This window comes from Sciurus vulgaris, assembly GCF_902686455.1.
Source record: "Sciurus vulgaris genome assembly, chromosome: 3".
Classification (NCBI taxonomy): domain Eukaryota; kingdom Metazoa; phylum Chordata; class Mammalia; order Rodentia; family Sciuridae; genus Sciurus; species Sciurus vulgaris.
Window position 1 is genome coordinate 172,922,285 of NC_136463.1, and position 22,535 is coordinate 172,944,819.

Genomic DNA, 22,535 nt, shown 5'->3' on the forward strand with positions numbered 1-22,535 from the left:
AGATACCTTGAATCAATAAGAGAAGACATAGCCAAGACCTGCGAGGTCCTTGACTTACACTAACTACAACAGGTACCATGGTACCTGGAACAGAGCCACCTCAGAAGGTAACTGCTTCAGCTGCACAGTCAGTGGGACACTTGGTAAGTTGGCCTCAGCCAGCCTTACATCTGTCGAGCTGGGTTGCATTTTTACTGAAGCATGGTTCACAGGCTCAGCGAATGCTAATGGACTAAAAAAGGAAGGTTTAACCAGGTGTTACTTTAAATAGGTGCTGAACAGCAAGAGCCATAAATCAGGCAGTGCAGACAAGCAAATCCCCCGATATAATGAAGAATCCCAGGATTCACTTCCTGCATCTGGAATGGAAGCTTCCAGCACAAGGTGTGTTGAGGTTTTGTTGTGCTTTATATGAAAAGTACTTAAAATTTATTTTGCTTACCATCTGCTTGTGCCTACCCTTTGACAATCAGTTTGGTCTAGAAAAGGTCTGAAAGATGGCATAGTATACCAGAAATCTGCAATATTAATTTCCCTAAAATCTCACGCAAGCTGCCTTGGAGATAGGGTATCAGCCAAAATCGCAGACCCATTGAGAACTGACTACAAGATTAATGACTTGTCCTGCACTGATTTCCTCCTATTAGCAATCAGTGGGTCTGTTCCATCTGTCATTTCCCTGGAAAGAAAACGTGTGTTTAATTTCCCAGTAACTTCGGACTCGGCTCTGTGACAGGGGTGACCCACGTACATTTGGTGACAACGCCTTCCAGGTGAATTATGTTTGGGTGGTCAAATTGTCCCATGATGCTGGCCTCGCTCAGGAAGTCTCTCCTTTGTTTGTCCGTATACCCAGCTTTCAGTGTCTTGATGGCCACACAGATCTCTCTCTTGCCAGGTACTTTGAGACGTCCACTGCAAACTTCACCAAACTCACCTTTGGGAGGGAAAAGGAATCTGCTATGATGGACTAGAAACACATTCAAGATCAAAGAGGAATAGCTAACATTCATTGCATGCTTACTACCTGACAGCACTGTGCTTATATATTACACAGATGATTTCATAGATGATTACATATATTACATAGAGGATTAACTCCCCAAAACTCTGAAGTCGGTGCTATTATTAGTTCCATTTTGTCAGGGAGAACTAAAAAAACTGGCCAAAAAGTGAAAAAAAAAAAAAAAAACTGGCCAAAGTCTTATAGTTGGTAAGAAGCAGAGTGAACATTTTGAATGCCATCAATCTGACTTCACACCTACGAGAGATCTGTGCTTATTAACTTTATCCTGGGAGAAAATTGAAATTTACAAAAGTTTTTCATAGCACAACACACCTTATACTTCAAATAAGGAAATTTTGTGTACAATGATATTTACACATATAGATACGCAAACAATACACTCATACACATGCATCCATTTATATAAACCACATACATATATTTAACATCCCCCAAGAAAATCGACTTATGAGACAGACAATCAGACTTACCAACTCCTATAACTTTTTCAATCTTAATGCAGGATGCGTCAATTTCTTTGGCAAATTCTCGAACTGCCTGGTTGGGATCTTCATATGTAAAGGGATCTACATAAGTCCTAACACCTAAATGAGGAGCACAGAATAGGTCGGTCGAACAAGTTTCAGGAATGACCAATAAACATAAATAGTCTGGGTCTAAAAACCTTAAAGTAGGAAAAGCTCGGTTAGCTGTGTGGTCTTGGATGTACATAAACCTTAAATTCTTGCTCTGATTTTCATGAGTGGGTAAACAAAGACTTTTTGGCTATTTAAAAGGCTACATACAGCTTTACTGACTTCCTGGAATGTCTTCCCACTTCAAGACAAGAGTATAAAGACAACACATCCCACAGAGGATAAGAGGGTCTCTAGGAGGAAATTTGGAATGTGTTAGCTGAATATTGTTAGCCAATCTGGGCTTGGGGCTCCTCTGTCCTTGCACTAAGTCCAGACCCTACTTTCAGCTATTCTCCCTGGGCAAGAAAGTAGGGACTTCTTTTTCAGTTGGGCCTATCCACGGTGTCACACTTTGCCCACTGTCGACTTGTTCAATATGTGCTCTCTAATTAACGAACGTAGCCTAGGTTAATACAGACAAGAAGGGCACATCGACTGCTTGATCTGAGAACATATAGACTGTACTGAATTTCTACTTTCTTTCTACTTTGGAAAGAAGGAGCTATAAGTAAAGATACTGAAGTTCACCTGGAAGCTTCAGCAAGAGACCTAACTGTGAATGGATTAGATGCCAGGAAGTGCAACTCAGTCATACTCCACATAAACTAAACTCAGAAGGTGAGCTCTGAGAAATACCAGTAACAGGCATTACTGAGAATTTCCCTTGGCATTTGCACCTGTCCCCATTGGTTTGGAATTCAAAAGAGGATGCTGTAAGAATCAAAAACTAGAGCCAAAACATCGGAATTAAATACCACCCCAGATGCAGAGTTCCTGGGGGCACTGTGAATGTATGGGTCATCAGTCAGCCAAATCTCTTTGGTTTTCCAAGCCTGTCCATCCTTTTCCTTGTCTCTGAATCCATCAATATAAATCATCCACATAAATTGGCATTTTCTTGCTTCTCCTGGGGACTTACTGGGGATTGAACCCAGGATTCTTCACCATGGAGTTACATCCTCAGCCCTTTTTATTTATTTACTTTTTTAAATTTTGAGACAGGGTTTCTATAAGTTGTCCAGGTTGGCCTTAAACTTGCAGCTCTCCTGCCTCACTGGAACTCCTCCCGAGTCACTGCGTTACCTGCACCACCAGAACTGATTCTACCTCTTATTAATATATCATTTTTGTTTATGAACATATGTACCATGACAAAATGAAAAAGTATAGTTTTAAAAACAAAACAGGTGGACTGTTAGCAAGTTGTCACACGCCCCATATCCTTTGTCACTTTATATACACTAGTGTGAAAATCTTTCTGCAGAATAATCTCAGGCTGCTCTCTTTCGCCTGCTTCCTGGTCCTAAGGTTAGTGATGAGCCATACCTGGATATTAAAATGTAAATAGGTTTAAATTAGATTTAAAATTCACTTCCTCATTCACAAGGTCTACCATATGCAGTGGCACACGTGGCCACTGGTGCACATGTGGAAGAGGCAGCCACAGCTCACTGACAGCATCTCAGAGAGGCCCACGGAAGTTGCTCCTGGAGAGTTCAACTACTACTCCTGTCAAGGTCATTCTGGGGCTGTGTCTTTCAATTTATCGTTTGACCCCATGTGGAACATCAAAACACCTAGAATCCACTCAACAGTTGTTAAGAATCACTGATTTGACATCACATATTGCCATTCTTTGGGAAGTAGCAATTACTGTTCAATTTCCTATTGTTTTATTGCCACCCCCACCCCAATTTTTAGCTGGTAAGAGAAAAATTACTTATTTAAATCTTGTACCATGCTACAAAAATGAGCTAGCCAGACTGATATTTTTTTCAGGGTAAGATAAGAAGAGGCTGGGCGTGGTGGCACACGCTTGTAATCCTAGAGGCTCCGGAGGCTGAGGCAGGTGGATCTCAAGTTCAAAGCCAGCCTCAGCAAGGGGGACGCACTAAGCAAATCAGTGAGACCCTGTCTCTAGTTAAAATATAAAATAGGGCTGGGGATGTGGCTTAGTGGTTGAGTGCCCCTGAGTTCAATCCCCAGTATAAAAAAAAAAAAAGGAAAAAGAAGGAAGAAGGAACTTCTCCATATTAACCTTGTCTTTAAATCATCTAGGATCACCTACTTCAGTATGACATCCTTAAAATGCATTATACATTATATAATTATTAATGTCCATATTAATCTTAATTAGATATTTTTAAACTAGAAAACATGACACATGCTCTAAAAACACAATTATTTTAATCAGTGTTTTGTACCTTGGTTCAAATGTTTTTCTTCATCTGCTTCTTGTTTTGCTTTGCTGTATTTACTCCGTCTATCAAAAAAAAAAAAATAAAATAGTAAAATATTTCCCTCTTAACAAGAAAGCTATAGCAAAAGCCATAAGACAAGTTTTCCTCTAAATCAGGCAGATATGTGATGCACATTTCACAGACAAGAAAACTGAGACCTAGGAGACATGGAGGAATGAGGTAAACATTTGTTGCCTGGATGTAGTTATGGTTTTAAAACATAAACCAAGTATTGTATGATCAGAATTTCAAATCCCCAGAGAAAATTTGTCTTTTGGAAAATAAAATCATATAACTATATTCTTGATCGAAATAAATGATCATAGGCAATGCTCCATAAATCAAAAGGCAATAATGTTCAGTATATAACAGGCAATATAAAAAGTCCTGTTGTTATAACTGTAGTAGCCACTACCACAAAAACTCAATATCATGCTATACTCTCAAAACAATATGGCAATTGGGTTTAGCTGTTACATACAAATCCCTAAATTATTAATGAACATTTAAGAAGTAAATATTTATTTTATATTGGACTACAGTTTTTAAGATTTTATAGAAAACTAGCAAGAGTAAAATGGAAAGTTCTCATTTGCTTTCCCAAGTCTCTTCCTTGAAAAAGATACATGGTTTCCAACTTGGCATTCTGCTCCCAGGTCCTACTGGGGTGAGATCTGGTTTTGTTACAAAGTTTTGGGAAATGAAGATCTTTAGCACATATAAACCTTGAATCAGGATTATCTGTATCACTTACATGAACTGGAAAATTAGCATCTATATGTACATATATATATATGTAAATTTTGCACTGCTGGGAATTAAACCCAGGGCTTTCCACATGTTAGGCAAGTTTTCATCATATGTACATACTGAATCAGGAGAATATATCTCACATAAAGGAATTAGAAAATCAGCTGATGGTATAGCTCTCTAAAACTGAAATCATATTAGTGAATAAAACATGTACTTTATGACTGTCCAAATGTAAAATTCACATTGGCATTTATAATCATCTTGCGTTCGAGTTTCAAGGACAAGGTAAGTTAAGACTCAGATGGATGAAGAAACTGAGGTTCCCAGGTGAGGAAAGATACCCCCAAACCACAGTGTGGTCCTGTCAGGATCAGACACCCCTAACTCCTAAACATTGAATAGGCAGAAAGGCAGGATGACCGTACAGAAGACAAAATAGCAGAGAACCTAAAGGAGCAAGGAGGGGCAGCCAGAGAGGCAGCCCAAGGCAGCACATGGGCAAAAAGTGTGAAGCTTGCCTCCCACATCCCTCCTGGAATTGTCAGTAATGCGGGAACCAGTTCAGCGACCAGACCTTGGAGCTTGCAGATGTTGCTCCATGTGGATAATTCTCTTGCAAATAATAATACCTTGCACTTTTACACTGCATTTAACTTTTCAAAGTGCACTCATCACATATATTATCTCCTCCCCTAACTGTTTGCAAAGCAGGCACCAGCTTAGCAAAACAGAGACCCCAGTTACTACACTTAACTACAAAGTGCATATTTCAGTTCCAAATAATAGCCTGTGTTCTCTTTTGCGTTTAACTTTTCAAAGGGCCTTCGAAGGCTGTATTATCTAATTGCATCTTCATGACAACCCTTTGAAAGGAATCTGGTGGAAAGACACACACTCAGTTCCATTGTACAGATGAGGACGCGGAGCCAGGGGGGTGAGTGAATCACCCAAATCCCCTTTTGGCAAGTACTGGATTTGGTGGGTGCCCTGATCCTCCCACGCCTACACAATGCCCCTCTTAGTGCAGATGTGCTTACAGGGGCAACTGATGAGGCTTATATGGGCAGTGGTACATTTTACATCAGCAAGTCCATTTACTTTGGATTCAACTGATCTTAAAATCAATTGTTTCATCAAAGAAAACAAACAGGTTTAAATAACCTGAACCAAACAACTTTCTCTGAAAGATAAAGTCCCCTCCACACCCCCTCCTTTACCTTTTAAAGGAAAATCTCTTTTAAAGGAAATATCGGGGGCTCAGGTCAGAGACTACTAAAACATTTAAAGCTGGGAAAAAAAAACATGACTGGGTCCCCAGGGCTTAACAGAGTCCTTCCGCCAGAGGGACTGTGTCTTTTCAGGGCTCCTAAGAGCTTTATCTAAAATTGTAAGCATATCTCTTAAACCATTTTAGATCTCTAATAGTAATGTGAATTTTTTCCCTTTAAAGGAAAAAAATGCATAGAACAGGAGAGCTTTGATTGCGCCCCCCATCCTACTATTTTGTGGGACAGAGGCAGAATAAAGGGCCTCAGGCACATGCTAGGCAAGTGCTCTACTCCTGAGCTACACCCCCAGTCCTGGGTAGCCATATTAAATTATCAGTGAATTAGTTAAAATCCTGGTGTCTACACAGAAACCAGTGACTTCACGCTGCCCAGAAGCATGACTTTCTGTTTGACTTCAAGCACATTCATTTAATGTGGACAAAGCCACAGGAAATACAAAATGGCAGGGGTCACTAATTATAAGGCGGACCCACCCACCCATCCCTTCCTCCAAACACAGAAAGAGGAATTAAAGGAGTGGAGAAGGTATGTTTTAAAGAACTTCTTTACTTAGAGGACTGTTTGGGGGAGAGGACCCTTCAGGGCTATAGGGAATACTAAGAAAGAAACACAAGGATTACTGTTCAAAGACTAATTGTAGCCTATTAGCTCTCTAATAATACCTTGAAACCAAAAATGCCTACTTCTGCCCTACCTTTGTCACCTGATGACCCTTTCTCCTTAGTTCAGAGTAGGACAATGGGGCTCATTATTACCCCAAGAAAGAAAGGCCGTGGAGGCTTACTCCTGGGTCAGACGTTGGAGGAGCCAGAGAGCCTAAAGAAGCGCTAACTCCAGATTGACAGCCACGGCGGCGGGTCACCTGAATGGCGGAGGAAAGCTTTGTTGGAGATTTTCTAATTACGGAGATGTGGGCAAGCCAATTAAAAAGGGGCAGGGGAGCAGTGGCTTGTTAGTGAATGGTCCAGAAGGAAACATGGAACCTTTCCACAGCAGGAGTTACAGAAAAGGGCTTGCTCTGCAGGTGAAGCTTTCAAAGAGGCGTGGTAATAAGGGTCTTAGCCAACACTGTGGAGAAGCAGCATGAGCCCTCCCAGGCCATGTGTTGGTTCTGGCACCTTGACTATTCAATACACCACACAGAATAGAGGAGCAGAGCGTGGCAGCACCCCCCCCAGACCCCGCTTTTATTACAATCCTAACTTTTCCCATCAAGTGGACAGATTTGATTGATGTGGTTCACTGTTCCAAAACTAATTAGTAAAAGGTAAGTAATTTATTCAGCTAAAGTGCAGATTAAGGGAGATAAAGCAATGTAATAAGCAGGACTCCAGGTGGGATGTTCCCAGTGCTCCACAGAGTCGCCTGTGAAGATTCAGGGAAGCCATTCCTTTCCCCTTCCTTAAGCGGGCATTGTTCTTGCACCGAACGGTGTCTAAGTGTTCTCCGTGAGCAGGATTTTGAAATAGTTGGAACTGAACCATACTATTGCAGGCAAGTTGTTTAGAAATGTTCCTGAGGTACCATCTGCCCCCTAATTGTGTGAAATTTACATGATTTCATCAGAGTCGATTTAGGCTAACATTTAAGTGTATTCATTCATACGGGATCGTAATATAGCAGAGGAGAAAATGAGGGCGCAAAGGAAGATAGAAGCTGTTTTTGCACTACACGTACCGTGAGCTCCAAAATAGAAAATCTTCACATTCTAGAAGACAAAGCTCACTTGCAAATTCTGACTTTATATTGTGCATTGGACTTGGACGTTAATTCACAGATTGCAAATGCCCAGTACCTACTTTACGCATGTGTGTATACGTATATGTGCATATGCATATATATGTATGCAAAGATATACGTACATATGCATATATATGCATACATATATATGTATATTGTCATAGCTATTTACTTTTTTCTTTATTTCTTTCTTTTTTTGTACTTTTTTTCTAAAATCAATCATTTCTTTTTACTTAATTCAGGCAAAGGGATATTTCACAACCCTAACATAAACAGAAAGTCAATATCACTAGCAATCACTAAAAGGTTGCTAATAAAGCAGTGTATGCTTGGTTGTCAGGTAATACCTCCCCATGAACGCCAAAATGTTCTTAAAAAAAAAATCCAGGACTCTTCTTGTACTCTAGTTCTTTCCTAAAATTGTTTCTCATGTTTGAACAATAAAATACTGTTGAGGGAAAACAAACTAGCCTGAAACAATCTGAATTATTACTAGTTTGTATTGTTAATATAAAGGAGGGGTTTGTCAGAGAAATTCAACGCAGATTCAGTCCTTAGTCCTGGTGTTTATGACTTTATAATGTCACTGTTAACAGTTCCTTAAAGGACACTTAACAAAACAGCTTTTTAAAAGAGTGGTTGAACTGTGGAGAACAACAAGTTAAAATGTGTAAATAGGGAAATGGAGCCTGGGATTAAGATAAAATGTCTCTTTCTTTTCTTTTTTCTTTCTTTCTTTTCTTTCTTTTTTTTTTTTTTTTTTTTTTGTAGATTAAAATAAACTTTTTCTCTCTCCCTCTCTCTTTTTCCCATGATGCTGGGAAAACATTCTACCACTGAGCTACATCACTAGCACCTTAAGGTAAAGTTTCTAGGGACAGCATCACTGTGTTGCACCTTACAGCAACCTACATGGCAGACTCAATTATATGCTTTGAAGGTCTCACACCATCCTGACATGATGACTTGAAGAAGACAGGGATCAATAATGACTATAAAAAATGTAAATAATCTATTTAACATAATATGGGTGGTAAAGGATACTCAAATCAACTTTATCAATAAAGTTCATAAATTTAGTAGTTTGAGTCTTTCACTGAGATCCCTAAATGCTCACACATTTAAGTTGGCTGAAAAAATAAGATCATTTGAATGAAAGAAAAAATGGGAGATCACTCTGGCTTACGCTAAGCTCAGACTGCTCAGTATAAATTGAATACAACGAAACAGACAAAACAATTGCTATTAAAAAGAATTCCAGCAAGAAACTACATGTGAACTCGAGGCTATTTCCTTTTAATAATGAACTACATCAAACAAGATTTTCTCCTTGAGGTCATCAGAAGAACTGAGGCTTTTCTCACCAGGTAAGTTCTTATCCATCTACTTCTTTACAAAGTCTCACCCACCATTGGTGGTGTGGGATTCAATTCAAGGGGACTCCTTTAAGGGATCTGTTTCTAGCATCCTTTCTTCCATCAGCACTCCCAGTCTCTAAGAAGCAAGGTGCAGCCCGACCAGGAGAAGACAGAACTGCAATTTTTCAGGCCAGGACATTTAATCTGTTGCTTTCCTGCACTGCTGGCTGAAGTCTGGCAAGATTATTTCGTGGGTACCATTTCCTACCTTTTATTTGTACTTTCACTAAAAGCCTGGGCCTGCCTTTGTCCGTAGTACCTGTCTCCTCTCTGTTCACCTGTTCTCGTCCATTTAAACATTTGTAGTCCAAGATAACACAGCAGACAACCTGCGTGGGGAGAGAACTGGCTGAGTGAGCATCAGCTGCTGCAAGCCTGTCAGCTACCTGGCTCCAGGCAGCCCTTCCTGTGACAGCTTTATGGCCAGCACTAAAGAATAATCAATATGAGGGCAAGGGGTTGACATTTCATTTTCTAAAAAGTGATCCATTGAGGACCAATCACCAACCAGTGTTTATCAGCCTTGGGAAGTGACATTTTTTTTTTTTTTTTAATGGGGGAGAAGGGACAGGAATCATCACTGGGTAACTCGACAGACTCAATTCTCTAAGGGGGGGACTCATAATTGGAAATCCGATGCATACTGCTATCCATCCTGCCTTATATAATAAAGTGATCAATAAAAGCAGAAAGGGAATTAAGTCATCAAGCTTGGGGATGCTATTTTCTATAACCATGGCTTTTAATAATCTTGTCTCCCTGCATTACATTTTCATATGTTTTTTCTTTATTTTCATCTAAGCCAATTTGTTAAGCAGAACATCCAGGAAAAACTTATAATGAGGTGACTTATTCGTAAAACTCCAGTTTGATGGCTATATTTAGGGTCACTTGGAGGAAACAGGAAAAGGAAAAGAAATCTAAAGGAAAGCTGGACCTCCACTACAGAATATTCCTAACCAATATAGATGATCCGGACACAAGATAAGACCCACTTTCTCACATGGTTTTGAGCATCACATAATGCTGGATTTCAGACTTTTTTTTTTTTTTTTTTTGAGGTGGAGGTAATTAACACTACTTTCCCCTATTTCCATACTTCAAAACATCATTAATGTCTAACAAAGATTGTTAAAAATTAAACATTGTAAGTTTTTCAAACTCGGAAATATGTAATAATGAAAGCAAAAGTCCATGTAATTTCTGCACACTCCCCATCTCTCTCCGTTCCCCACAATCAAAGGATGCAAATCAATGTGGACATTTTCCCATGTGTTGCCCGCATGACATGTGGACACATGGGATCAGATGGCAGTGGACAAAGAAAAGGCTCATCTTGATTGGCTCCTGCAATTTAACTTCTTGGAGATGGAGCTTACTGCTCTAATCAGACACCTACTTATAGGCTTTGCAGCAAAAGGAATGAATTCAGTGACGAATATAGTGTCTGTAGCAAATGTGACGTCGTTTCGTACCGTGTTATTATTAGAGGGAACACATTGATTTCTTCAACCCAGGACTTGTGGAGACTGAGGGTGATGTTAAGAAAGGCATGTGACAACTGGGGCCATCCAGGCAAACTAACACATGCGGTCATCGCCCTTATTACAATGTATGTCAGAGCCAAGCAAAAGCAGGCTGGCTTGCCCAGGCAGCGGAAATAGCTACAGGCATTGTTGTGACATCGGTGAGATCATCCTCAGGTAGGGAGGGACAGCACAACAGACACTGGCCCGAGAGCCAAGCATGGCTGCTGGGGGCATAGTAGCTCTAGCTACGAATATATCAAGGCCATGTTCACCTGTCTTCTGTCACTGTCCTCTTCTATAATAGGAAAAGTTTTATATTTGAAAGGATCATTCTGACCACAAAAGTCTCACCTTGTGAAACTGTTGATGGTATAAGGGGGTGAAAGGCAGAGATGAGGTAGATTCTCACACATGAGGGACACAAAAGGCCTAGACATGGGACACTTATTGATGATGAGCACTTGCACCCCATGATTCCTCTGGAGCATCTGGCAAGTGTGAGTAAGCAGATGGACAACAAGACTGGTTCAATAGCCACTGCTAGTATCCAGTCAGATTGTAAGCACCCAGTGTATAAATAACCTGCTGTTTGAGATTCATTTCAAGGGCAATGTCATGCCCACCATGTAATCCATGGATACTCTCTAGCAATACTATGGCCTTTCCCACAGGTCTGTAAGACAGAGTAGTATTCATTTCTTTGCTTCGGTTAGCCTTATTTTAACCGACATCATGTTGAAGCACCTACTGTGTGCCGTATCTCTGGTGCCTATCAAAATTCTCTTGTTATTAACACTTTGGAGCAGATAATGATCATTTCTTATAAAAGAGAAATGAAAACTCAAACAGGTTAAGAAATACAGCTGGCCAACGACCCAGCCCAACTTTGGGGCCATGTTTTCTCTTTCAGCTTTTTCTCCCTTTGGCTGCAAGTCCAGGCTGAGCAGAGGGATAAAGGTAGCACTTCAGCTAGAGTCTGGAGATCTCTCACTGGCTTGCTTTTCAGCTTGGTTTCCTGGAATTAGTTTTGTCTTTATGGGACACTCAGCAGAGAGGGCTGCCACCCAGTTACAGCCATCAGCCCCAGTCGGGATGTGGGAAGATCAAAGCAACAAGGAAGGAGCTTGGCATGCAAATGCTCTGTTTATGATGCCAATCAAAAGCCCTGGCCTGGTATGGAGGAGACAAAAAGCTCCCTCATAAAACAGGGAAGGTGGGGGTGGCTTCAGACCTTACCTCCTGCTGATGACAAAAGCCGCAATGAGAATGACCACCAGCACCACGCTGCCGGAGACGGACACCAGAAGGACAGTGGAGTTGGCCCCATCACCAATGATCCGGGAAGGCACTGGAATGACAGTTACAGGAAGGTGACCTGGGGAAGGCGCCAGGAGGTCGAACTTGTGTGATTGGGCCAGGATATCGAACTTTCTGAAGCGCTCCAGAATGCTACAGCCTTTGCTACACATTTATGCAACAGAATTTTCCAAGCCTTAATGAGACAAGGACCTTTTCATCACAGTATGAGAAACTTAAACAGAAGACTCTTATTAAATCCTCTGGTAAACGCAGGATTTTGTTTGCATTGTCTTCTTTTCCTTTTTATCACTATCCTCCCTCTGACTTCATGACCACATGTACTGGTAAGAAAGACATTTGGAAATTTCAGGAAGGACAAATGGTTTTGAATGCTCTTCCTTCCCTAGAGCTAGGAAAAGCTTGTCCATTACCACCCCGGTCAAAGCCCCTTCCTCTGGTAGACCCCTGGATAATATTAATGCTGTCAATTCCCTTTAGAGTCAACTCTGCTTTTGCTTCTGCTTTTTGACATTCTTATTTTAATTTCTGGTTAATAAAACTAGTTTCTATAACTGAGACTGAAAATTCTGCAGTACCATCTCTTTCTCAAATAGGTCTGATTTTGGTTTCTTAGTTAAGGAGGTGGAAATGTCTTATGCAACAGCTCGTGTGTGGATAGGTTCCTCTGTAAACTTTCGACTCAACCAACCAGTAGATTCAACTGACAATGTGAAATATTCGGTGTGTTTATGCAAAAAGGCTTAAAAACACACGATTACACATAATTCATCTGACTAGGTTTTAACAGACTCCTAGAAACAGAGAAAAAAACATTTTGGGTCCCTCCTTCCATTTTCTCAGGGGAAAAAAAAAAAAACCTCCTTATCTTAATGGAAGGTAGACATGCAACCCTCGATTAGTCAGTTTAATAATCCCATTTTTCATGGTTCACAGAAGGCTCAAAATGAAAAAAAGTGGCAACACTTTTCATTCACACGAAAAGACGGATCAGACAGTATTGTGAAAGGTGTCCTTCCCTTAACCGCACGAGGGTTCCAAGTGACAGACATGGGCTATCTTATTTCATGCAGCATTCATTACAACAAAACGTCTGCCTAACCAAAAATTAGGTAGAGCTCCTTAGCTTTCACATCGGTAGGATTCGCTCTGATAGAAAGAATCTCCAAGGGAGTGGAATCGGGTGTCCCTGTTACCTGTGTTGGTTGTGACCTCCAAGGGCTCACTGAAGTCCCCATAGCCAGCTGCCGTCCTGGCCCGCACGTGGAAGACATAGGAAGTCAGAGGGTTCAGGCCTTTGATGTCCGTGTTCCTAGCAGCCGTCCGGACTATACGATAACTTCGTTCATTCTGATCCTGCATTATAGAAAGATAAAATTGATAAAGGCGGCAAAATAAATCATAAATCCTCTGCTTACTCTAGGCCCAATATGGAAGAAGCCAAGACAATGTCCTCAGAGGTTGAAAGTAAGGGGGACAGAACTCTCCAACTCTATATTCTCTTCTATGGACTCTCTTTTTCTTCCTTGTGTGTGTGTATGGTGCTGGGGATTGAAACCAGGGCCTCACACATGCTAAGCAAGTGCTCTCTATGTTCCCAGCCAATTTTAAAAATTATATGTTGATCCAGGGTCTCATTAGGCTGCTCAAGCTGACCTTGCACTTGTAATCCTCCTGCCTCAACCTCCAGAGTCGCCGGGAGCAAGACCACTAAGCAAGGCTGGGAAGCACAGTGGTTACTTCCCAGATGTTAAAGGAAGTACAGGGTTCATCTGGCTGTAGTTGAACCTGAGCACATCCAGATCTTTACTCATGATCATTTTTGAAAAGAACATTAAAGGATGGTTGGTGACTTTTCTAGTTCCACACCCAGCAATTTAAAAGAAATAACTGTAAGAAGGTCCCTTGTCTTTTCTATTTTCTGTCTGGAAAATGCCAAAAATACTATAATCTGATTTCAATTAAAAAATTCAGTCCCTTTTCTGTTTTTAATAAGGAAGTCAATAAGTGATTATCTTTAAAAAGAGAGGACAATTGTTCATTTTCTAGACAGCCTTGAGTGCAAACAGCTCTCTTCAGAATTGTCCTTTAAGAGACAAGTTATTTGTAGAAATAATGCCTTTCTGTAACTTTAAGAGGCTGAAGAATATAATTTTCCTTCCTTGATTTTCTATTAAGAGTCATCAAAACCCACACCCTCATTCTGAATAGCAGTCACCTACTTAAACAGATCATTATTTCACTGTTATGAGTCACTCTCCCTGATAGAAGGTTTATAGATTAGGACTTCTTCACAGTCTTGATTCCCATCACTAGAAAGAATACAATGATATTAGAACACAATGTACCTTTTTCTATTTTCCAAGATAATTAATTAAATAATAAATGTTATAATCAGATCTAATTTGGAAGCAAGATGCATTTGGTTTTTGGATTCATGGATGTATCACAGTTCAGAACTGGCCAAGACCTGAACTCAAGAGGAAAGAGGGAGGGAGGGAGGAAAGGAGAGATGGAGGAGAAAGGAGGGAGGCAGGCAGGAAGAGAAGGGAGGAAAGCAGCTCATTCCAGCCTTACCTTCTCATAATACTTGACTTCATATTCCAGGATTACCCCATTGGGCCGATCTGGTTCTAACCAAGCCAGAGCCACGCTGTATCTTGTGACTTCTTTAGCCTGGACCAAAGCAATGGATGATGGTGCTATTTGGGAAAAACAAAAGATTTTATTTTAGGGGGGAAAATGTTTATGGTGGTATCAGTCAGTAATTCCATCTTACTTAAGAAAATCATATGGGATCATTTTCCTTTTGATCATTTCGCTCTCCTCCAGTACAAAAGCACACCACTTTTTGGCGTTCTGTCCAAAATGTGCTTACATGGTTTGACTTCATAAGACAACCTCTGAAGTCAAGGCCTGGCGAGTCCATGGTTTAATGGAGCTGTTCCTCATACAAAGCTATGGGTTCGAAGCGTGTTCTCTGGCCTTTCACTCTTGGTGAACCCCGAGAGTCTTTGGGAGACCTGACTGGCATCCTACCTCCAGGTATTTGAAGTGCCATCTTACTGATATTTAGTTTTATACAAGCAAGAAAACGTGCAGCTCTTCCATGGGTTGCGTGGGGAATGCCAAGAGGCAAGCGATTTACATACTTCCCAATAACAAATAAAAGTACTGCTTAATTACAGTATGAGTTTTCAGTTTAAACACAACCACGAAAATAACAAAGACCACAAATAAAGCAAGGATGGTCTCTCTGGACATAAAAGGCATTTGGCAACTATTTCACAAGAGGTGAAATATTCCTTGCGCCTGCTGAGTAACAACCCTTCTTCTTTCCACTGAGGAAGGCACAGAAGCAGTCCTCTGCTGGGTATGCTATCTGGAGAGGGAAGGAGGCCCATATTTGAGATGTGTGAAACCAGGCTGCCCCATGCTTGCTTCTCTCCTGAAAGGGTCACACCTCCAGCCAGCTGCCATTGAGCTCGGCTGTGACTGACAACGGCCCAGACAAGGGGTAGGAGGGAGCTTCTCTAACCAAGCTGGTCTGTAGAACCAGAGAAGGGGTGCCAGTTATGTTCCTAAATTGAATGTATATGGGATTTTGTTCCCAAATTATGGAAATATGTGAAAACAAATGTAAAAAAAATGGCTATTGAGGAAAGACAAATTAAGCAGGGTCATCCTGTGCTCTCCCATACGTACAAGACGTCCCACTCCTAACTCAGAGGAAAAAGATACGAATAGGTAAAATTAATGGTCACTGAAAACAGAATAGGAAAAGCTTCAAACCCATTTGATCACCTCTGATGGGTCCACTGTGGCAGGACAACTAACAGGACACACCACAATCACAGCCACCAGCTAACGCCACTCCAGCAGGGACCATCTCCTGGAGGTACTGATTTCACAGCCCGGCATCTCTTTTCAGGGTGCTTCAAGATGGTGAGCCACACACACACACCCCTCCTGATACTTCGCTCTCTGTTTCTCAATCCCAAAGCGATTCCAGATTGGATCTCAGGCATAAACACAAGTGAAAGATACAGCAGATACACATGTTCCCCATCAAAGCAGCTCCAAGGTTAGCAATACCCAACTGGACGAACAAAGCTGCTCACGGCAGACATATGGAAGCCACTGAACATCTGAGGAAAATGAAAAACGGAAATGTGCTCGTTAGGTGCATTAAGGCCCCCTCCCCCAGCACGTGTACACACACACACACACACACATTCTCTGTCTTAACTGGTTGACACAGCCATTGTCCTGCAAAATACAAGGAAGGAGCAACTTTCTTAAATATGGAGGCAGCAAAGGGGCCAAGAAGACTGCCCGTCTGTGAAAAGCCGTTTCACTCCAGGTAATAAATATATTGCCTAACAGAGCACTTTTAGCATACACTTCATAAAAAGGGGCTCTTTCAACTCCAATGCTCGAGATTGGGAAATGAAATAGAAAAGTAAAAGCCATTAGAAAGAAAGCAGGAGGGAGGAAAATCATAAAATTATCAAATGAACTTTCTCTCTGAAATGGTCTGGGCTAGATTCTGATAATCGACAGATTCGTTGGGAAGGAATTGCCTGCCCGGCCTCATGGTGCACTGATGAACTAAGACGGCTTCTCTCTGCTTGGGTTATCACTAAACTGCTGCATGTGGGGAATGAATCCAATTTCTATTTTAGAAGTTGGAGCTGAAGCGTTCCTGTGACCATTCAAAGGGAATATGCGCTCAACCAAGGTACTCAAAAATCTCAAGCAGGGAGTCAGCAATATCATATCATCATGTTAATAGAATATTTCTAACGCAGACCCGCTTGGAAAAATCAATGAGCACCCAATGTGAAAATAAATGAACAAGAGTGTACCTTGACTCAGGTGTTGTAAGAATGCAGAAAAATGAGAGATTAAAGAGAAATTTAAGTGAGAGGCAAGGAGGACTCAATGAAAACAGAAGGTTCAGATGGGGACAGTCAGAACACTGCTATGCTGACCTCTGTCTTCAGTACCTACCAGAAAAATGCCACCAGCAACAGGAGAAGAAACTCACAAAAAATATTACCTTGTATGGCTGTCAAATCTGAATTCTTTACTGAACCCATGTCTTTCAGAAGAGCATGTTACCAGGACACAGTGACAAAAGGCATGATGGCCACAGGATGCTGGCAAAGGCAGCAAAAAAAGACAACTGCATTGTAGTGCAATGTGGCTGTTATTCCTCACCCTTAAAGGAGAACTTTGTGTTTTCTCTGGCAGGAGCCCTGATTTGAGAAAAGCTGAGCTTCGCTACACTGTCACTTTAGAAAGGAGGCAACTGGATGTCCTCCAAACTTTAAGCCACACAAGGGTGCTTCCCTCACCTTTTCTACCCAACATGGCCCCAATTCTCATCTGGATCCACTGCCCAGCTATGTGTGCTGCCTGTGGCTCATTTCCCTGAATGAAGTTTTTGGCAATGAGATTTCCCAATCCTACCCCAGTGATTCTCGAGCATCAATCATTTCATGCCACATTTCTCTGCCACTTGTGCTAAGACTTAAGTAATATTTTTCTTATACAGACAAATGATTTTTACATTTTGTTATTTTTAGAAAGACATTTCCAAAAATTAAACCTTATTATCACTTCTAATTAATGGCGGGTAAGCCTAAAAATGGATGTTGTATGTAGATGAAACGATGTTATCAATGTTTTCTGGGCACTCTTGTCTCCCCAAACTTTGTTAAAAACAGAGATTAGTTAGTGTTCGAGAAGCAGGAAGGATATCCAGGCACTGACTTGAGATTCTGACCTTGGAATACTCAGAATTACAGAGTGAGATCTGAGAAGGAGCTAGCTTTTTCACAGTGTGATTTGATATTATGAAACATCCCAACTGATTCGTCCCCAAAATCATCTCTGATGGCACCACCGGTCTGCTTCCACACTTCAGTAAACACTGCCCAACCCTATACCAGTTAGAAATATCTGGGTCCTGAATCCCAATACCCCAGGGTTCTACCCTGTATTAGCAGAAATGAATGAGACGATAATCAAATACTCAAATAACATATGGAAAAGTCTCCCCAAATTCATGGTAAATTGACAAATCCATGCTTTAGTTCAAAAGAGGGCTTCTAAGCCTAGCAGGAATTTTGCTCAACATAAAAAGATCAAGAAGATAAAGCCAAAAAAGGACCTCCATTGCCTCTGATTTATATTCCCAAACCTTGGAGAGATAAAGGGCTTCCTCAGTCCTGACTCACCCACTAAGCACACACTGAACCAACGACGTCTGAACAAGGCAAAGATGGGTGAGGAATGAGCCATTCAAGGCTGAACTCGAATTATGTACCAACTTGGACTTTAGCCTCTCTTTAGCTGAAAGAAGGTGAGGAAATTTTTGTGATAGTTTTATACAGAAGGTATGTTCTAATGTCAACCCAAGGACTCATTTTTCTAGGGTGTAAAAGGAGACAGTATCTGCTAATTCTCTTCTTATTTAAGTTTTCTCATGATGATGGGGAAAGGGAAGAAAGGGAAGGCGCTTCATCACCAGGTATACATAAAATCCACCTGCTGAAGCATCGAGGTAGGCCAGGAGGAAGCTGGGGCTGATGTGCACATTCTAACTGAAACAAAGTCATGCATCATAGATCGGAAAGCATTCCTATCTACCCACGGACAGCCTTCATTAAGGAAATGGTTGTTGTAAGAAGAGTTCTATGCCCCTAGACAAAAGCAGGCATTGTTTAGTGGCTAGAATTTAGATATCACAGGCAGCAAAGAGGGCTGGTCATGCTAGCTGACTGCATGGCTAGAGAAAGCTGATGGATGGACACAACCCAAAGGCAAACACTACTACAGGGTGGTCTCTAAAGAAGGATTTATGATTTAATTCAACGAAGTCTAACTTTCAAACTTTCTCCGGAGTCTGACCAATGGATGTTGATTTTCCTGTTCTGAGATACCAGTATTGAGGCCATCTTTTCCTCTAATTCTCAAGGGGATTTTAGTAGTTTTTTAATCCAAAACATGTCCTTCATTTCCCTTATTCCTTACAAATCATACGAACACATCCATTCAATCACTCTGTAGTAAGTTTCCTGAGAAACTTAATAAGCCAAAGTAGAGGTAAATAGGTATTGTTTTAAAAGCTAAGCATGATTTGCATGAAGAATAGCAAGGCCCAGGGATCAAAAGTTGGACTAAGAGGAGGGTGGATGATATCCTGCAAATACACCATGAAAGGTTTGGAGTCAGGTTGGTGGGGTATGGTCAAGGGTGGCAGGTACAGAGAGGAGGCAGACCCAGGAAAGCATGGACCAGCAAAGTACCTGCTGCAGGTGTGACTGGAATTTTCAGTGTTTGGTTCTGTTGGGGGGAAGGCTCCTCTAGGATATGTGAGCCGAGGACAAGAGGACAAATTTGATCTACGTCCTGTAAGTACTTGTGGCTTCACTAATTGGGTGGAAAGTTTGATGAACTTAAGAGAAGATTTTGGAAAAAATTCTGGGTCTGACAGTGACTAGCTGCCATCTTGGATGGATCACTCGCACGTTCTCATTCCAGTTTCCCCATTAGCAAAATACCGACAAGCTCGTAAGCTACTAGAATGCATGTTCTTAAGGGCCGCGTTCTACCTCGTTCATTTTGTTCCGAATGTCTAACATACAGTGGGTCATCCATACACTGAGTGAAGAGAAGTGAATAAATGTTAAAATGAATCTAAAAAATCTTTGTAGACAGTGAAATTCTTTCTAAATATAAAATACCAGTCACAAGCTATCCTTAAAACAACTTTCCACCTACACCTGTTTCAGATGACCTTTTGTAGGTTTAGTTTTGCTATTTAGGTTAATCAAGATATTGACAATTGGTGGTGAAGCAAATGACAATTCTAACTATAAATGGGGTCTATTTTTCTAAGGTGTATGTGACACTTCTGAACATTTTTCAAACACACGGGCCGTAAAATGTCATTCAGATGTAAGTTAGCATTAAAACTAGGCTTCCGTGCACCTGTTACAGACAACATTTTGAGGGACGCTCTTTAGGCTGATGAAGGTGTTTGCAATTTGCTCAGCAGTTCTCCTCTGGGTCTGTATTTGCATATGCAGATAGCTCTCCTGACTTACTACCGACAAAGGGGAAGTGGTGTTGAGATTCTGAAGTCATAATCCAGAAAGGACTGAGCATTCCCTTTGTTTCATAAAACTAGAGTTAACCTCTGAAAATCCAGTATTGTACAATCTCTGAAGATCCAGTACAAGTCAGGGGCTGCCAAGAGTTGCCACTGGTTACCATCTATGCCCCTGAACATCTATCAGAAAGACACACTACAGAGCGAGGGCAACTGGGAGCCCTGAGCAGTCAGTGGGGCAATGGGATTATGCATTTGGAACAGACTCTCAAAAGACCCATGGAAACAAAATTCTGGTAAGACACTATTTTCTTGGATGGAGCCAAAAAGCAAAAGAAGATAAAAGGTAAAAAAAAAAAAAGAAAGAAAAAAATCACCAAAGCATGGAAGTTGAATGATCTGAGTTTTCTAACAGAAAATCGAGATAAAATTTGCCCCCAAATTATTTTGTATTCAAAGTTCCACATATCCCTGATAAATGGGAGACTGCTTTTTCAAAAGAATCCCCATTTGCTAGGTACCTGTGGCTACGTTTGGTCTGAGAGCAGACCAATGCATTCAGCCAATGCATTCAGCAGGCACATGTGTGTTTTATCTCTGTGTGTGTTTTGGATAAACAGAAAGAACACGGATGAGGGGTTCTCTCATGACTCCAACAGTGGTGCATTTCACAAGGAAGAATTACAGGAGATGCTTTGATGTCAAACAGAGGTGGCTCCCTTTAAGAAAATGGCAAATTTAACTTTCTTTGGTTCAAAGCTCAGCAGTTCTCCTTGTTCCCCACTGACGCGAAGGCTCCAATTTTCTTTTATTCACTTCCTCAATGACTTGCCATTAAACACCTACAAGTCATTTTACTGCAGCAGTTTGGTACTTGTGACATCCAAATGGGATGGAGAAGAGAAAAAGAGACTCGGAGAAGTGGAAGGGGGCGGGGAGAGGATGCACTCAGTCCCTGAGCTGGGAAACAGTTTTCTTGAGTCCAGCACTGCTAGCAATGAATTAGAAACTGTGTGGGGGGAAAACAGACAGCTGAAACAGACAGACTGCATTTCATTACTGGCTCAAATTAGGGGGGCGGAGGGACGAGGCCAGAAGCAAACAGATGCCGTGAAAGGTCTGTGGGCAAGAACAGTGAAAACCACTCCTGATGAAGGAGAAGGAGCTGGAATCCCTGGATGTCAGTCGCCCACAAGAGCCAGTGTTGGGAGGGAAGATGATTTCTTAACCACCAGAGTTACCTTTCCCCTCCCCAGGACCTAGATCTAAAGGGATCCTGTTTACTCAAGGGGTCTTTCCCTGATAGAAAAAATAAACCCATAGTTCACACATATCTCTGCTTAATGCAAATAGAATATTTAAATTTAATTACTTGCAGCTTAAGGTGGTATTCATTCCCACTTTCTTTCTCAATTCAATGCCACAGGTCTGATTTGCTCTTTATCAAAGGTTTGTGCATTTTAAAATGCTGTCAAGCATCAAAATTAAATGCTTCAGAGCACTAATGATATCCTTGTGATTAAGGGTTTTGCATCTCGGAGATGCTGAGAACTCGGGTGCTAATATTAATTGCTTTCTTCCACATCCCACCAAAAGGAGAGGAGTTCTTCCCTCGAGCTTAGCAATGCTGATAGCACCACGTGTCACTGATCAATCCTCTGTTGCTGCTGTTGCTTTATTACTGCCTTTACAGTGTTTTATGGTACTACAGTATATGCAGTGCCTTCACGTACACCTGATCTTGTTTGCAGCACAATCAGCTGCATTAATCCCCCTTATTTCTTAGGTAAAGTAATTTAAACTCAACTTGGACCACCGTCAGGGGATACATCACAAACATAAGAACTCAGCACCACAGTCCAGAGTTCTTAGCTGTTACGACATTGATCCACGTTAGTACATTTGTTCAGAGTGAAGGGAAACTGGTTTTTAAACAAAAAGCATATGGAAAAAACTTGATCATTCCAAATTGATACAGATTTTTTCCTATTTAACAACAGTAACAAAAGAAAGAAATTCTCAATCAAAACCTTTAGAAGACGGAATTACATGAAGTACATTCATGGGTAGGTAAATGTGTAAACATTCATATTACTTTACACTTAAAAGGGTATAGGTGGACTATATTTTTTTTCCATAACAGTGATTTCCAAGGTCAGTATAGAGATGATTTTAAACAAATAACCATAAAATGAAGCAGCACAGTAATACACTGAATCATACAACTGACCCATGCCTCCAAGGATTTTAAAGGATCTGATTTTGCAGCACTAATAATTCTTCAACTGAATGGTTCAAGAGTAAAACTTTGCAAAGTCTTTAACTCCGAGTCTTTATTTTTGGCTTAATATGAAACCAGAACTTTAATAAGACTTTTAAAATGGGATGGCATGTCGCTGCTTTCTTTTTGCCAGAGAGGTAGG

At 41.0% G+C, this 22,535-nt stretch overlaps 1 protein-coding gene across 2 annotated transcripts in view; it reads right to left on the minus strand.

The window, feature by feature from the left end:
- EPHA4 (EPH receptor A4) overlaps nt 1-22,535 on the minus strand; it is a 135,019-nt gene that overhangs the window by 20,223 nt on the left and 92,261 nt on the right. For both annotated transcript variants that reach the window (XM_079135132.1, XM_079135133.1), the window contains exons 6-11: nt 14,568-14,692; nt 13,187-13,346; nt 11,910-12,021; nt 3,909-3,967; nt 1,498-1,611; nt 752-937 (exon numbers count right to left, since the gene is read on the minus strand). In XM_079135132.1, the coding sequence (XP_078991258.1) occupies nt 752-937; nt 1,498-1,611; nt 3,909-3,967; nt 11,910-12,021; nt 13,187-13,346; nt 14,568-14,692 (756 nt within the window). The remainder of the gene's footprint in view (nt 1-751; nt 938-1,497; nt 1,612-3,908; nt 3,968-11,909; nt 12,022-13,186; nt 13,347-14,567; nt 14,693-22,535) is intronic.